The sequence below is a fragment of the Carcharhinus amblyrhynchos genome, chromosome 31 (genome assembly GCF_965287045.1).
Source record: "Carcharhinus amblyrhynchos chromosome 31, sCarAmb.v2.hapA, whole genome shotgun sequence".
NCBI classification, from domain to species: domain Eukaryota; kingdom Metazoa; phylum Chordata; class Chondrichthyes; order Carcharhiniformes; family Carcharhinidae; genus Carcharhinus; species Carcharhinus amblyrhynchos.
In genome coordinates this window covers 13,928,166-13,945,940 of record NC_137354.1, presented here as the reverse complement: position 1 = coordinate 13,945,940, position 17,775 = coordinate 13,928,166, and the positions used below count along the sequence as shown (strand labels likewise).

Here is a 17,775-nt window from a genome sequence, read left to right as displayed (position 1 = left end):
GAAACCTCCTGCTAGAAAGGTGTGTGTGTGCTTTTAGTTTTGCTAGCAGCTGAAAAGTGGATCAAGCTTAGCTCTGACACCACCTCCCCCCCCTCACTGACACCCCCCCCACCACCACCCTCTCAGCACCACCACCACCACCAACCACCAACCACCCCCCACCCCCACAACCTCCCCACCCACCCCCACAACCTCCCCATCTGTGGTTGAACAGCCAGCAACCGGTAACTAATGAGGAATGACCACTTGAATGGATATCGGAAAGGGGTACCCACTGCGCATGTAAAATCTAGTGAGAATTTATACCTTCTGCTACAGAGGAGAGCAATGTGTGCTATCATACTGGTTTATCTACCCATTTGATGCTGTGTTGTTTTTAATCTGTCAAAACAGTAGGTTAACATTTTTTCCCCTGATTTCAAGACTGGTAAAAATGGTTGTTTAATTGGCCATTGATTTTTAAATTTAATTTCGTTCATTTAACAATTAGTCTGTGGGTGTATGAAGTTTTAAGGAAAATGTTTTTTTAATTCCCTTCATGTCCCAAACTTTGCAACGTGACGTTGAGGGAACCAGGCTTGTTGGGATGGTTGATAATGCATTTTTTCTTTTTGTAGTGTAGCAGTATCATTGCTGCCTCTGACTTGGTTGTAAGAAGCTGATATAGCAGTATAGCTATATTCCTAGGTAGCTGCTTCAGAAGCTTTAAACTGTCAGTGTCTGAGGGCAAATGCATTGTGCATTTCAGCCTTGGTTATGATTTAAAATTTTTTCTATCTGCTGTTTTATTTTATTGCTAACAGCTGCAGTTGGCGGATAGGTGCAGTATATTCAGTTGTCAGCGAAGGCTCAGTTGGCAGTACTCTTGCCTCTGTGTCAGAAGGTTGTGGGTCCAACCTCTATTCCGGGACTTGAGCACGTGAATCTAGGCTGACACCCCAGTGCAGTACTTCACAGAGTGCTGCACTGTCGGAAGTGCCATCAGTTCAAATAAGATGTTAAAGCAGTCCTGTATTTCCTTTTGGGACATAACAGATCCCATGGCATTCTTCAAAGCAGGGCAGGGTGGTTTCTCTGTAGCATTTAACCATTGTGACTAATAAAAACAGATTATCAAGTCATTATCACGTTTCTATTTGTGGGATCTTGCTGTTCAACAGTGACTACGCTTCAAAAGTACTTCATTTGCTGTGAGATTCTTTGGGATGTCCTGAGGTTGTGGAAGGTGCTACAAAAGAGCATATTCTTTCTTTTCTTTCCTAATTTTTGTGTACTCTTTGTGCCTGGTGTGTTAACTTTTAAATAGTACTAATCTTCTGAGTTAGTCGTTCAGCCCCTCAGCAAGGCTGATTATTTTGTACCAGTAAGACTTGTTACTGCTGCATGTTTTATCACTGCTTGCCAGTGATCACTTTTAAACTTTATTTAAAAATGTATTAAGTTTAGTATCGGTTTTGGCAGCTGTATGTATTTTTTAATTATTATTCTCACTGTTATATTTGACTAAAAGCAGTTCTGAACCCTGTTGATACGTCTATTTGCTATTTTCCCACTTGGGTAATACTGTACATGAATGATTCATGCCTAACATACATAATGCATAATTAAATCACAATTTGATGGAGTGGAATTTATTAATTGTGAAGACACATGTGTTTCTGTAATACACTAATTTATTTCTATAGTTTTTATTGCCACATTGCTCACTCAGCTGTAATCAGCTGCTGTGTTGAGTTCCTAAGTAACAGTTGCACATTGTTGCAACAAATTATCTGCAAGAACATGCTAAATACAGGCAGGGCGTGTTAATATACTGATTGGTGCAATATGTTTTTTTTCGAGGAAAGTTATTGTGTTAATTACAGCAACGGTGGCAATTTGATCATTTGTCCTTGCTTGTCAAAACCAAATTCTGATAGATTAATGAGGTTGATGGATTGCGGATTGTGCTGGGTAGTTCATGTAGATTATAAATAAGGCCTTGTGTTAACAGACTGAGTGAAAATGGAAACATTAATATTAATTAAAACCCCTTTTTTGATTAGGGCAGACTGATAAAACACAAAACTTGTATTTTAAGTTTGAACCTTCCAACAAAGGATTGGTGGAGTCACTTTCAAGATGGGGGGGGGGCGGCGGTGGTGGTGGTGGTGTGTGTGTGTGCGCGCGCGTGCGTGTGCTGGTGTGCGTGTGTTTATGTGTGCGTGTATGTGTGTGTGCATGTGTGTGTGTGTTGCATTGTGTGTGTCACACAGCATCTTGGATCAGAGGAGTTACTCTGCTAATGTAATTGTTCCCAGCCAAAATATATACTTGGGAGCAAAACTAAAATCCTTTTGGTTAAAATTGCAATGCAACATGTCCCAAAATGTGCGAGTTGGATGTGGATCTTTCTGAAAACTGTAACAATTCTTCCTGTGTAAGTGTGTAAAATAATTCAGCATTAATATAAAGAACACATTTACTCAGCTGATCGCTCTGACAGAATGATTATTTATCATTTGAATCCCGTGTTAACTAATAAAATATATTTTAACCCGAACCATTGTAAGAAAACAAAATGTACAGGGTTTTATTTGATAAAAGGTGAAGTTTAATCCTTGCATTTGATTTGTAGGATCTTTTTTGGCAATCACTCGCTAACAAGTATGATTGGCCATGTCAGAAACTCTGTGTCATTGGTCATGGGTTCTGTGGGTCCGTGTGTGGCTGATGAGCTCCAGCCTAGAACCACATGTCTAACCGCACACTCGGCAGGTGTTTCCAGGAGGTGGAGTTGGTGTGTGGGCTTTAGATCACTGTGATTCCTTTCTCAGGCTCCTTTCCTGGACCTCTTGCCATCAGATGTTCTCGAAAATTTCTGTCCCTTCAATCAGAGGGTTCCTTCAGAGCGAGGTCTCCCAGGTGATAACATCTATATTGTATTTCTTGAGGTGAGCCTTCAGGGTGAGTTTGGAGCACTCCCTTTATCCTTCCCTTGCTCAGGTGCCTTCTTTGAGCTGAACGAAGAAGATTTGCTTTGGCAGTTGGGACTTGTTATGCTAAGCACATGGCTGGCCTCAGATGATCATGGCACCGATGCTGATGCTCTTGGTACTTTCAAGGACATTGATGTTAGTATGTCTGTCCTCCCAGCTGTGGTGCTGAATCCATCTCAGACAACGTTGATGGTGCCTCTCCAAGGCCTTGAGATGGTGCCTGTATGCAGTCCCAAGTTTCTGAGCTGTGTAGAAGAGTTGGGAGGATGTTTGCCTTGTACACGATGATCTTAGTATCAGCACAGATCTCGCAGTCATTGAATCATAGAATCCTACAGTGAACAAGGAGGTCATTTGGCCCATAAGCAACAACCGCTATCCCACCGAGGCCTTATCCCATAACCCCATGCATTTACCCTAGCTAGTCCCCCTGACACGAAGGGGCAATTTAGCATGGCCAATCCACCTAACCCGCACATCTTTGGAATGTGGGAGGAAATCAGTACAGACATTGGAGAACGTATAGAGCTGGAGATTGAATTCAGGTGCCTGGTGCTGTGAGACAGCAGTGCTAACCACTGTGCCACCATGCCATCCTCATCCTCATGCTTAGGCATCCAAAGGTGGAGCTGATGGAAAGGATCTGATGTTGGATCTCCACATCATCGTCAGCCTTAGATGAGAGTGGCTCCCTCGGTAAGGAAAATGCTCCACATTTGGGAGGGTTTCTCCATTGATGGAGAGACCAGATCTTTTGCTGGGATGGGTTGGAAAAGGATTTGAGTCTTCCTGAGATTGAGGCTGAGACCAATTCTTCGGTCCACTTCCACAAAGGCATCAAGCATGACTTGGAAATTCTCTTCTGAAAGAGCAGAGATTTTGTTGTCATCCACATACTGAATTTCTATGAGCAATGTTAGTACCATTTTAACATAGAACACTACAGCACAAACAGGCCCTTCGGCCCACAAGTTGCGCCAATCACATCCGTACCTACCAGGCCATAGAACTATCTGTAACTCCCAATCCCATTAAATCCCATATACTCATCCAGAAGTCTTTTAAAAGACCCCAGCGAGTTCGCCTCTACCACCACCGACGGCAGCTGATTCCACTCACTCACCACCCTCTGAGTCAAAAACTTACCCCTAACATCTCCTCTGTACTTGCTCCCCAGCACCTTAAACCTGTGTCCTCTCATAGCGACCATTTCAGCCCTGGGAAATAGCCTCCGAGAATCCACCCTATCTATACATCTCAACATTTTATAAACCTCTGTCAGGTTGCCTCTCAACTTTCGTCTCTCCAGGGAGCAGAGACCTAGCTCCCTCAACCTATCTTCATAAGGCATGCCTCCCAATCCAGGCAACATCCTTGTAAATCTCCTCTGCACCCTCTCAATAACCTCCACATCCTTGGAGTGAGGCGACCAGAACTGCGCACAGTACTCCAAGTGGGGTCTGACAAGAGTCTTATAAAGTTGCAGCATTACTTCCCGAATCCTAAACTCAATCCCTCGATTAATGAAGGCCAATACACCATACACCTTCTTGACCACATCCTCTACCTGTGAGGCCGATTTAAGAGTCCTACGGACCCGGACCCCAAGGTCCTTCTGCTCCTCAACACTGCTAAGAGTCCTACCCTTGATATTACACTCCTTCATCCCGTTGGTCCTGCCAAAATGGACCACTACACATTTATCCGTGTTGAAGTCCATCTGCCACTTCTCCACTCAGTCTTGCATCCTATCTGTGTCTCGCTGCAACTTCTGACATCCCTCCAGACTATCCACAACACCACCAACCTTCGTATCGTCGGCAAATCATTAATTTGGATGTTATTAGGGGAGACCGTAGCCTAGTGGTAATTTCACTGGACTGGTAATCCAGAGGTCCAGAGTAATGCTCTGGGGACAGGGGTTCAAATCCCATCAGTGAAATTCAATTAAACTTAGTAAATCTGGAAAATAAAGCTAATCTCAATAAACGATCACTGATTGTTGTATCTGCTTCATAATGCCCTTTAGGGAAGGAAATCTGCCATCTTATCCGGTCTGGCCACGTGAGAATCCAGACCCACAGCAATGTGGTTGACTCTGAACTGCCCTCTGGAATGACCTAGCAAACTATTTGGTTCAAAGGCAATTAGTGATGGGCAGCTAACATTGTCAGCGGCACCCACAAACCGTGGAAGAATAAAAATATATACTTTTGTGAATTGAGTTGAGAAGTTTTTATTTGGAATCAGCATTTATACTAAACTGTTGGCTGCTTTCTGCATTTGCTGACAGTACACTGATGTCCTTTTGTATCTCTCCCTCTCTCCCCCGTTTCTCTTCTGCTTTCATATTAATGTGGTTTAAAAGTAATAAAGCAGTAAATCTGGTGTCAAAGTTACATGCTTATGAATAACTGGGAGACAATAGTAAACTACATGGAAAGTGTTACATAGTCAGTTAGAAAGGTATAAACATTTGACATCGGCCATCTTGTCTAAATCTGTTTGATAAATTCAGCCTGGTTCTGAAATCCCTTTTTTCCTGAGGCTATTGATTTCAATAGTGCGGCAGAATATGATATATTATCTGAGTTAGTATTGGACGCACTGTTACATAGTTATATTGCTAATGGCTCCCTTGCTTCCCATACACTTAAAAAATAGTTTAATTTTAGACTTTAGTAATGTTGTCGCAATGTGTTTCTTTCCTTTTCTTTCTAAACAATAGCCACGTCTGATTTATTCCTAATGGACTGTTTAGAATAATATCACCCATTTTATACAGAGTTTGAGCTGCAGCTTGCATTGTGAGCATTTGTTTATTTCACTGTAATAAATGTTGTTTCAGAAAATTAGAATGTTGAATATTACATGTGCAAAAAAGAGCGTAGACTGAGAATAAAACACAAAAGCCACTATGTTTTCAGATTGTCTTTTGAATAATTTGAAATTCAAATACTGTAATATGGTGCCAAAGTACCATCAAGCATACAATGGGAGGACATGACTTCAAGGGATGCAGTAGCATATCTACACCAACAAAGATTTTTTTCCCTCACTCCATTGCTGTACCTGCAGGAGAGGGTAGGCAGGCAACCTGTTTGTAGACTTTGTCACCCTCGCTCAATAATTGACTGAACAGTAGTTTCTCTGCTCTGTCTCCCCTTTCAGTTTTTTCCTCCCCCCGCCATCTCTTTAATGGCAAGTCGTCAGCTGGGATTGGAAATTCAGTGTCAGATAAAAGTGCAGGCGTAAACTCGTGGCATGGTACCCCATAGCTCAGCATGTTGAAGATGGCAGAGCTGCGGAGCTGAACCATATAATGGCTGTTTGTTTGGGGAGCTGGCTTGAGGATGATTATTAGCTACAGTTCCTGTTTGGCTTGCATTGAGTTATGAGGCAGTTATTCAATTGAGAATTTTTGGCAGTCCCATAAAGACAGAGAACAAAGCTCATGCACTCTGTGAATGCCAGTTATACCTCTATATCGAATTACTGCTGCAAATTTGTTACCAGCTAATTATTCTTTCTAACATATTGATCTTCTGTGGTCATTGCTCAAGAAAGATAAAATAGAAGTATCTTTTCTTTCAACTGTCTCTTATTCTTTTTGACTCTCTTCTGTTCTCTCTAGCTCCTTTTTTGTGTTCTACAGTTCTCCCACGCTTCTCTTATTGTGATGTCTGGCTCCTTTCCATACTTTCTCTTACTCTTCCAAGAGCTTGGAATGGAAAGTTGAGCCCACAGAGCAATGGCCAGGCTGGAAGGATGAGTTGGACCTTGGGTCTACTGGAAATGGTGGAGGGGAGAGAAGCTGAGGTGACAGCATTTGAGTTTCCTGGCTGATTGGATTGAGAATTTGGAGCACGCTAAAGGGTGGAGTTTGGAGTTGGAATAACGGGATCTGGCACTCTAGGGATCATAAAACAGCTATCAGGAGCAGGGAGCATGGGGCTTGCCAAGGAATTTAATGCAGAGGATGTTAGTGTATGTGTAAAGGGGATTGAAAGACATTGGTGCTACAGTGCTGCAGCACCAGCATAATAGTAAAGCAAATTTCAGTGTAAGCTCGGAAGTAGAGAAGGGAAGCACGTGTGGGTGAAAGGTTTGCGTGATAGGATATCTAAATTTTGTGAAGTTTTTGATGGTTGAATATAGTTGCCAAACTTTTGTTACAGATTGTGGTTATTGATTGGTTGGTTAATTCTTCTTTTATTATATATTGACTTTTACTGGGATTAAAGATCCCAATTTGCTTTCTGTTAATTGAGTATGACTGATACTTTCCCAAGTCTTGAAGTGACAGGTCAGGTGCAAAACGTTCAATTAACAGAGTGTACAGCTTATTTTCAGCGCACAATTCACACTTTGATTCATTTATAGTGGTACCAGGCAAGTCAGATATTATTAAAGCATGTTGATGAGAGTAGAAGTTATTTGGCATCATGTAATTGGCCTCCTATTTTGTTGTAACACCATCCAGCTCTACAACCATTCAAGAACTCTGTGTTCCGCCAACTCTGGCCTCTTGTGAATTTTCTGATTCCAATGTCTCCCTATTGTCAGCTCTGCCTTCGGCTGCCTGGGCCTCAAGCCCTAGCTTTCCCCCCTTTAACCTCGCCATCTACTCCTTTAACTTACTTATACTTACCTCTGAGCAAGCTTTTGGCACCTGCCCTAATATTTCCTTTGAGTTGATTGAATTTTTGTCTGATTAAGCCCCGGAAACTTTTGCAGCAATAAAGGTGCTACATAAATGTGAGATGTTGTTAGTAACAGACTAATCTGAGCCCTTTCTTAGATTATAAAACATTTATTATTCAGAAAAGCTTAATGAGTGTCATGATTCCATAATTTCCTTGAGTTAGAAATTTGTTAGTGCCTCTGACATACTTTGTATTTTCTTGAAGTGAACATTACTGTCCTAAGAGAGCACTTGGAGGAAACCCACACAGACAGGGGGAGAATGTGCAAACCTCACATGGACAGTGACCAAGGCCAGAATTGAACCTGGGCACCTGGCGCGGTGAGGCAACAGTTCTAACCACTGTGCCGCCCACGTGATGGCTCAAGTGGTGCCCCTCAAGCTACATATAACTAATTATCTTTCTGTAATGGAGAGAGCTGCTGGATCTTTTATGAACTAATTACCTCCACAAATCAGTGTTTGTAAGGGACTCAATTATCTTCCCTTTATAATATCCAGTCCAGTTTGAAAACTGTATCTCTGGAATTTACCATTTCAACATTCTGATGTACTCTAATCCTGAACTAACTTGTGCAGTGTGAGAATTTCTGCCATTTCATATCGCTTTATCTCCAATAATTCGTTCAACACCTTAGAGTGAGCAGCTGAACCCTGTTAAATCCATATAGCTGCTCCCTAAACAGTGCCTAACCTTTCCTCCTCCCAAAAACAGTCTCTTTGGATCAATATTTCTCTAAACTGGAAGTAAAAGTAATCAATTTGCATTTTGCTTTTGCAACACAGACCATCTGGCCAATCTGCAGTATTTCTCGACAAAATAATTTAAGAAAACTGCTGATTGAGAGCACATTTCACACAGAAGAATTCTACCTTTCTAAATTATGCTGCTATTTTTCAGCACAACCTCCTGATAGGTTAGCAATGTTTGGTGTGCTGAGTATTATGGTTTGTATAATTTACAGTGATTTTATGCTTGCAGTAGCAGGACTTAATATTCCTTTTCTAATTGAAAATATTTATTCTGAGTTCATAGTTTGAATTACTATTAGCTGTGGATGATTTTTAAGTGAATATTTCTTGCCTTCAATCAGATTTTGTTGTATTTTAGGCTTAATGAGGCATAACAATGTGGCTGTTAGCATTAAAGAGGTAGTGACATTTTCCGACTCCATCATATATATGTTTATATTTATAGACTACGCATAAAAAAATATACTGAGGTTTACCATCAAAATGGAAGGGCTATTATTGCAGAAGATACAGGACAGCCTCTTCACTTGTATTGTGTAGCAGTGCAGCTTAGCAATCATGAATCCTATTTTATTACCGAAGTGGATAATTTATAATCTGCATTTGCAACTCAAGATGTCAGGTTATTTGGGAGACTTCCTGCTGAAAATACAAATGCAATTCCTACCATACGTACATAGGCTAACTCCTAATAACACCGGGGTTCAATCAGAAACTATTGACCTACTTCCAGTCCCAACAAAGGACAATAAAGGAGCCCGTCACCTTGATCCAAGAAAATCCCAAAAATTATTGTTAAATATCTCAATCCTCTGTCAGTATGTGGTTGCCAATGTGTGCAGAGCCAGACTGACAACCCAAATTGTGCCAAAATGTTCTGCATTGGCAGGTTCACAGATTACATTTTTATACCGGATTGAAAGTATTAGAACTGGATGCAAATGTTGTTCCCTTATAAGTTCCAAATTCAGAATGAAAAGACCCTTTGTGAGACCTGTAAGGTTCCCAGTAGAAAGTGTAGTGTTAAGATAGTGCTATGATTGGCAAGCAGGTGTAACTATAGTGTCATAAGTTTACATGAGTAGTTGCGACTATAAATCTGGTCATAGGAACTTATGTTGGAAGTGTAAAAGTAAGAATATAGGATTTTAAAATAACAAGTAAATTATGTCTACATACCTTAGCCCAATTAGCCCCTGCTCTCTAATCCCTCTTCGCTCCAAGGCTCAGGTGAGTCTTGCCCAATAAAGCCAGGAGCAAGTACTTTCTGTGCCAAACTATGGGATAGTCAGTGTCTTGGATGGCAGAGGAAGCACCCAGGAAACTAGGAGACCGGAGTTGCTCAATGAGAACTGTAGCCAATGTATCAGCCATTTAAGGATTAATAATTAATATGAAGCCATTAATAATTCAATATGTCAATTTCCAGCATTAATTGCACCTTTTAATTAAACACTATTAGCTATAACGGTGTCAATTTGAATATTTATTCGCCACAAATTTTATGAACTCTAATTTCAAAAGACAAATATTACATTTTGAATTCTATGAGTTGAGAAATTATTGTGCATGATATTAGCATATGAACACTTAATGTAGCATCGCTTTATCCAATTTAACAGCTTATTTCAAATAAGAATAAGTTAATGCCTCTGTTAAATAGTGCACAAACAGATGTCAAGTGAATGTGTTAAGGGTTCGCACACAATTTCTTGGCTGTGGTGCTTTGATTCCTAACAAAACATAGCTAGTTAAATGTAGGTCCTCTAATCTATATCCAGCACCTTATCATCCTGTGGTTTCCGAGAATGATATTCCTGAAAAGTTGATTAGTAATTCTGCAGTAAATCTGCGCGGGTGACACTGGAAGATTTTTGGGCTGGAGTATTTGAGATATCCCATTTCTATTGTTCTTCATTAACACTGACCTCGTCACTGGGCCAATCATCTCACTTTGATGCAGTGCATCTAAGCCTTTCACAACAGGAAACAAGGGCACAAAAAAAAAATGACCCTGTATGTTATCAGAAATGGCAAGGGTATGAGTTACAGATGTAATTACCTTGCTTTTGGCACCTCTTGGTTTTCAGCCACTCAGAGACAATCCGGGTCAAAGGCAACATGCAATTGAATAGTTCTGAATCTAATCTTAATTCTAATCTCTTGCAGTGCATTTCAGAGGCAGATTTTATTGAATTGGGCAGGATTCACCAGCAATAAGAGTGTCATTCACTGCCGTGGAGGTTGGTTTCACAGAGCAGCAGGGGAAGCATACCTTTCGTGGCACTTGGTGATTACAACTTTCCAAATTGGCACCCTGAAAGTTTATTAATTTTACATGCAAAGTTAGTTCAAGTACGTGTGAGGACAAAGCTGCATAAATCCTTTCTGTGCCTGCATCATAGCTACAAGCTTTGATGTTTTAAAATGTCCGTTGCTGCTGTATATCTGCTGCTTTCTGGATGTTGCTTCCTGACAGCTGCTGCAGTCCCAGGAGAGACCTAATTTATTACCCTGATGCTCTCTTTCTCTGTAATGGATATGGTATTACAGTAGGTTCCATTATTGTTGTTATTTGGAGGTCACTGTGACCTTGTCTCGCGGTAAGAGAAAGATTAAAAACTCAGCCTTCTCTACACTGTAATTCTAGTTAGATAGGGAAAAGATGGGATACCCAAAATTAATTGAATGACATCTTGTGCTGGATACACATGAAAATTAGAGACCAGTCACACACGTTTTCGATGAGGGGTAGAATGTCAACTTAACTCAGTATTAATTATGAACAGCCTCTACATCAATGCCTGGTCTTTAATCCCAGCACTCTGTTGCTTGACTTGACTCCAGCAGCAGGCCAGCAATCAGTAAGATATTTACCTGAGCACTTTATTGCTTTTTAAAACCGAGTTTATTTGTCAGCTGGCTATTACCAGCTGAAAGTTGCATATTGCAGTGCAGTCACCACGTCAGTGTAATACTTGTCCCTCAATTCAGATGCCCGTGAACAGTCAGCACATGTGATATGTCTTCAAGGCAAGCTTAGCATCTTGTACTTAGTACCGCTGTCACACGGAGGTGAGAGCCGCTGATTACATTCTGTGCCTGGGCAGATAAAAGTACCTTTTACTCCAGAAACACTTAAAGACTTGTGCAGCTTCGGAAAAAGGTTCCATTTCTCATCAGTGCCATCTGTAAAGAACACCCCCCTCCCTCCCCATCCCCACTGACACAATGTTCCTCCAAGATCATTATCCTGATAATTTCCGAGAAGAGTGGGAACAGGAGGTTTGTTGCAGGCTGATGCTTTTGCACTGTTCCCAACTTACCTTTCTGTGATGGAAGAGAAGTTGCAGAATCACTGTGAGGAACTAGGGAGTGCAGTACACCTATGTTGGGAGGGGGGAAAATAATGTCAAATCTTACAAAAATGGTCCAATCCATCTCAGGAATTACTAGAGTTATGATATATAATTTTCATAAATTCATTCTACACTGTCTAGTTTTTCTTTATTCTCCCTTTCAATGCACTTTTCCAATGCAGTCATTCCCCAAGAATGGATTAACTGAACCACAATGTCTCCTGTCTCCCCATGCTTGCAGGAAATGTAAGAGTTCTGCCCACTGCACCCCCCCCCCCCCCCCCCCCCCACCTGGTTGTTGACCTGGGACTGGAATTTACCGTGTGTGGAATTACTGTGTGAATGTGCCTCCTTAAACTCTGACCTTTTGTGTACAAGTGCACTTCACTATTAGGTTGCTGCCATTATGTTTTTAGTTATCACAGTGGAAGAACTGTTTGAAACATTTCATTTCTGAATTTATCTAAAACATTAATTAAATGCAGATAGGATACATGGCTGGTAGTAGCACCTTAACAAAGGGGGGGTTGCCAAGCGAAAATAATGTAGGCAACATGTAATGTGTTATATTTCTCTCCATCCCCATTCATGGAGTTATGCAGCACAGAAGCTGGAGGTTCAGCCTACGGTGCTTGGGTCAGCCTGTTAAAGGAGATATCCATTAGTTCCCATTGCCTGTTCCTCAGCCGTACAAAATCTTTCTTTTTTAAGTAATGTCTATTTTGAAAGTTACTATTGATTCTGCTTCTAGAACCCTTTCAAGCTGTGCATCACAGATCATAACTCATACAAAAAAAAGTCCTGTTTGTCAATTATCTTAAATGTGCATCCTCTGCCTGCCAACTCTCCAGCCAGTGGGAACAGTTTGTCTCTCGATCTACTCTATCAACACCACCACCCCCATGCACCCCCCACCACCGTAACTTTGAAAACATCTGCTAAACCTCCCTTAACTTTCTGTGCTGTAAGGCAGACAATCTCAGCTTCCCCAGTTTCATTGTTTATTTTTAATAAAACTATGAACTCCCCCACCTAGCACCCCCCCACGCCCATTGTCCCAGCCATCCCAATTGTGTGTTTAATTTTCTCACCATGTCGGGTAATGATGCAGAAGTTTAAAGTGAAGTTCATGGGCTGAGACGAATCAAAACATAATCATTTGTTTGAAGCTCAACTATTTCTGGTGATTGAATAGCTTATGGAGTTGATGTTGCAGTCAGGATGTGTATTAGCCGTGAGCTACAGGATGTAATTCAGTCAAAGTGTAATCCACACACCTGTAAACACTGAGATTCCAGTTACTGCCCTGGGTAACACCCAGTCACGTCCATTTAAAGATTACAGCCACACTGCAGCAGAAAGTGAGTGAGCTGTGCTGTGAAGGACAGTTACAATCAATGTTAGGAAAATCATATAACATAAAAGCCTCTGGTTAAATAATTTATAGGTTTAAATCCAAAAGTCATCCAGTTTCACTTCAACCTAAAATGTATTTTCATAATTATGTTGCTAGAAGCCAAATTAATTCAATTTTCTTAGGCACTGTCATTTGTTAAGTTGAACAGAATGTGATTTGAATAGTTTGCTGCTTACAAGTCCATGTAAATGTCTGTGTTTGTTAAATTCTGCAGATCCTATTAGTCTATAACATGGCCTGTAGCATCATGAGCCTGTACACCACTCTGCTCTTTCTGCGTGGCCTTAGCATCGCAACTTCCATTTTTCAAAAGGAGTTCTTTTCAGAACTGTACTATGCCTACTTCATGTATTGGGTGATAAAAAACGTGGAACTCCTCGACACAGTCTTTATGATATTGAGACACCGAAAGCGTCAGATCTCCTTCCTACATGTCTATCACCACTGTAGCATGCTGATCCTGAGTGACCTCACCTATCATTACTACCCGTGGCCAGCCATTGCTCCTTTCCTTGCATTCAATTCATTCATTCATGTCCTCCTGTATTTCTACTATGGGCAGAGTGCATTCAATCCGACCCAGCGACCTACGTGGAAGAAAAGAATGACCCAGTTACAAATCCTTCAGTTTATTTTGGACTTGATTCTTGCAATTTGGGGATATCTCTATCATGGATTTTGTATTTACAGTATCATGTATGGTTTGACAATGCTGGGACTTTTCTTAAACTTTTATCGCAAAGCTTTTAGTTCCAAAAAAGCTATCTGAATGTAAGTGAGAAATTTGATTTGATCATTATTTTCCTTTCCTGTAATTAAAAAAGCTGGATATATAGTCCTTCACACTGTTAATATCTAAATTTTTTTAAACTGTGATTGTTAATTTGGGAACACAAAGCAGCTATGATTTGATGTGATTTCAACAAATAAAATGTTTGTGAATGTATAAAATTTAATTATACATGTTTTTGGTGTGAGTCTTGACTCACTAATTAAGGTCGTTTGTTTTGTTACTATGATTTGACTTTTATATTTTAGAAAGCTTACCATGCTAGGATAGTCTGCCTGCACTTTATCGCTGTGCTGTTAAAACCAAAACTGGCATGAGTTATTCCCTATCAGATGAGTTCAGGCCTGGGTATGATCGTCTGTGAGAGCATGACAGAGTGTGGATATTTCCCAAGAGTAGGGTGGGAAATCCTGAAGTGTGAGTCAGTCGAGGCTGATTTATACCTTTCAGCAACTGGTTCCAGAATAACATTAACAGAAATTTAAAACTCTCCGGAGAAACAGAGTAAAAGTTGCCACTTATGCTGTTTCCCTAGGAGAGCTGATGGCCTTCTGTCGCATATAGGGCAGGAAAGAGGAGGTAACCTACAGAATTTCCAGGTAATATGTAATTCTAATATAAAAAAATAAACATTGCCTTCCATCAGATTCACTTCCATGATTCAAATTGTAAATTTGTGTAACCAATCGCTTGTTTTGAGGCTATTAATACTTTAAATACTCCTGTCAAATACTTCATGGTGATAATGTCGATGAACAACATGTGGACCATAAATAGGTCTGAATCATCTCGCTGCACATTGCAGATGGAGGTTGAGCTCTAAGTAAACTCTGGAACAGGTTATTTCATAAAAAATTGTATATCTCTACATTTTACAACCTGCTACATGATTCCATATCCTCCGATTCTGTATGGTAGGCTTGGATTTAACTCCTATTTGGAACTTGAAACTTACTAGTAATTGACTATCTCAACTGTTGATTGACAAAGTGATTGGACACCGATGTTGACATTGTTCTCTCACTTGTTTGAATGCAGCAGGCTGGCTTTTCAACTCTTACAGCAGCTGGAGGCTGCTCTCAAGGTTCAAAGAAGCAGTGACCTCGGAACAGTGAGACAGCAGTCGGAAGGAAGAAATCTGAGCAGTTGGGTTTCAGATTGAGGCGTAAACCTTCAAGGGTAGCAATCTCAAGATTATTTCTCAGTCTGATTTCTGGATTGGACAGAAACAAGTTATATGTGTCAATACAGGCCAGAATTTGATCATCCCACCCGCCACGGGAATTGGAACGGGTGAAAGGTGGCCAATGGGAAGGTCTATTGACCTTGGGCAGGACCTTCCTATTACACTCGTTATACTCCTGACTTGTGCCTTGTAGATGGTGGACAGTCTTTGATGCCAGCACCCTTGCTGTAGGAATAATCAGGGGAGTGGGGATGATTTAAACAAGTGGATGAGGTAGGAAATAAGTAGACCAGAAGGAAAGAAAATTATTGCGGAGAAATTAATCCTATCCTGAACATCATTCCTTTTTGATATTATCTCGTAAGGTAAACATGTGGTAGAGGATGTCATAGCAATTGAATTCAAGGTTGTTATGACAACTGGGAATTGGCGTGTAATACAATGTCAGTAGTGAACTGTTAGTGATGGTTTTGAGTACTATATATAAGCATTTAGAGTGTCCATACCGAACTCATGGGAAAGGACAGGTCATAATTAAAGGAAGTAAATCCCAATAGTACAAGATAAGTTTTCTCACCAGTTAATGAGATGGAAGAATGTTGTTCAAAAGCAACAGGGAATTTTAGGGGTTAACTGTTGACCATCAGACCTAGCTCAGCTTGGTTTATAAAGAGGTCAGGACCGTACAGGTTTGTGCAAACAGAGTGATTGTTCTAATGGATTTCACCAGACTAATACTGGGAATGCACAAACAGCACAACTCAGTGGCTCAGTATGACACATGACTGCTTTCCACAACAGGTACCTTTCAACTCAACTCACATTTTCAGACAGCCCACCAAGATCTAGGTATCTGAGACATCCTGAAGCTTCATAAAATGTAACTCTCAGATCCACAGGACTTTTTACTGTCTGGTTTGTCAGAAATGACAAACGTTTTTGTCTTTTCACTCCGCAGGTGGAGGTCCACCTCGTTGTCAAACGAGGGGCATGCACACGGTGGGTCGTGCGTGGGCTGCTCCTGGAGGTTCCGGGAGTGGCCTAGTACTTCGTGTCGGTGTGTGTGCTTGATCCTGGACCGGTAGACGGGCGCCGCAACAGCTCGGTGACTAGCACTGCTAGCTGTGCAGATACATGGATTTGGGCCTGTGTCTGTGGGAGTTTGCGCATTCTCCCTGTGGTTGCGTGGGTTTCCTCCGGGCACTCCGGTTTCCTCCCACACCCCAAAGATGTGCTCTTAGGCTGATTGGTTTTACCAAATTGACACTATTCTCCCCTGAATCTGGCTAAGTCAGGGGTTCTATTTGTAGATACGCAGGGTAGAATAGGTGTAGGGTGATGCGGCGGTGCGGGCTTGTTGGGCCGAAGGGCCTGTTTCCCGTGCTGGGTTGTTCTTTGTTCTTTGTAAATATTTCCAGCTTCCAGATCATGACTTTGACACTTTATGCCATTGCAAGCCTGTAGTCCAGTCTGTTAACCCCTGTGGAACTTTTCTTCATTCTCATGAAGAATGATTCGGAAGGTAGGTACAGTCAGCTGCTGTTTCAAGTTGAACAAGTGAAGTGGGATGGTGCAGTTGGGGTGGGTGTGTGTGGGATGGTGCATGATCTGCCTGTTGCCAACCTAACCCACCGTATAGGCTACAGGCCAAGGGATCACTTTCCTGTGTCAAACTGAGGAATGAAGGAGACTTCCGGAGATGTTTGTCTACAAGTCTCAGCAGAGCTGGGGGAAGAATCCTGTTCCTCGTGCACACTTGAGGTGCTCATATCCAATGAGTTCTGGGTGTTTAGACTTGCAAGGCTCCAGCTGGAGCCTGGCTTCACAGTAAGTACTGGTTGTGGGGTGGAGAGGCCTTTACGTAGATGTGTTAATATCCTGAGTAATGTCAGCAGAGATTGTTCCCATCACATCACTGATTCCCTTTGGGCTGCAGCTTATCATTTACAGGTCATCCAAAAGGAGAGGAGATGAAGAAAGTGGTTGACCTTTCCAAATTCCATATCCATTCATCCGCCATTCTCTCCCTCCTGGAGCTTACAGTCTGTAGGCAGTCAACTGAACTTCCATCAAAACTGATTCTATTCTACAGCCTCTACAATATTGTCCCTGGAGGTTGGCACACTCTGTACGGTGGACTGCAGCCAAAGGTAAAGTCAAGTGAGATGGCATCACAGAGGCAGAAATTAGAATGGTCTCAAATACCTTCTGGAGTTGTCTGGGTATGACCAGAAAATTTCTACTTGTGGCTGAGTCCAGGATGTCCCAATCTCTTGTCACCCTCAGCAGAGCTTGATGAAGGCTTTGCCCTTCAGCAAGATCATCGTTCTGGTATTCCTCTCTAACTTGTTATCTACCCCACACTGAGCTGCCACCTTTGAAGCACCTCTATGGCAGTCTTAGAGGGATTGATCACTTCCAAAGCTTGCCCTTCTACAAGAACTTCTTGTTGGGAAAGAAAGAGAGAGGGGGGAAGAGTTACAATGAGTGAAGTTGCTTGGGATCAGGGAACAGTAGCTTAGTTTGTTACATGTCTACTGAGTTAAATGCAGAGAGCAAATAACCTGCTTAGCTATAACACCAGCTT

General features: G+C 41.5%; 1 protein-coding gene and 1 long non-coding RNA gene across 5 annotated transcripts in view; both read left to right on the top strand.

The window, feature by feature from the left end:
* The window catches only part of LOC145360546 (very long chain fatty acid elongase 5-like), a 37,196-nt gene extending 21,087 nt beyond the window's left edge, over positions 1-16,109 (top strand). For 3 of the 4 annotated variants that reach the window (XM_080215818.1, XM_080215819.1, XM_080215820.1), the window contains one exon: positions 13,427-16,109. In XM_080215818.1, the coding sequence (XP_080071944.1) occupies positions 13,427-13,981 (555 nt within the window). In that variant the 3' untranslated portion in view covers positions 13,982-16,109. The remainder of the gene's footprint in view (positions 1-13,426) is intronic. The other variant, XR_013889737.1, reaches the window with a different exon arrangement.
* LOC145360547 (uncharacterized) lies at positions 2,222-5,198 on the top strand. Its single transcript, XR_013889738.1, has 2 exons — positions 2,222-2,757; positions 5,008-5,198. It is a non-coding gene; the product is annotated as an uncharacterized LOC145360547 (long non-coding RNA).
* Positions 16,110-17,775: the final 1,666 nt, after the last annotated feature.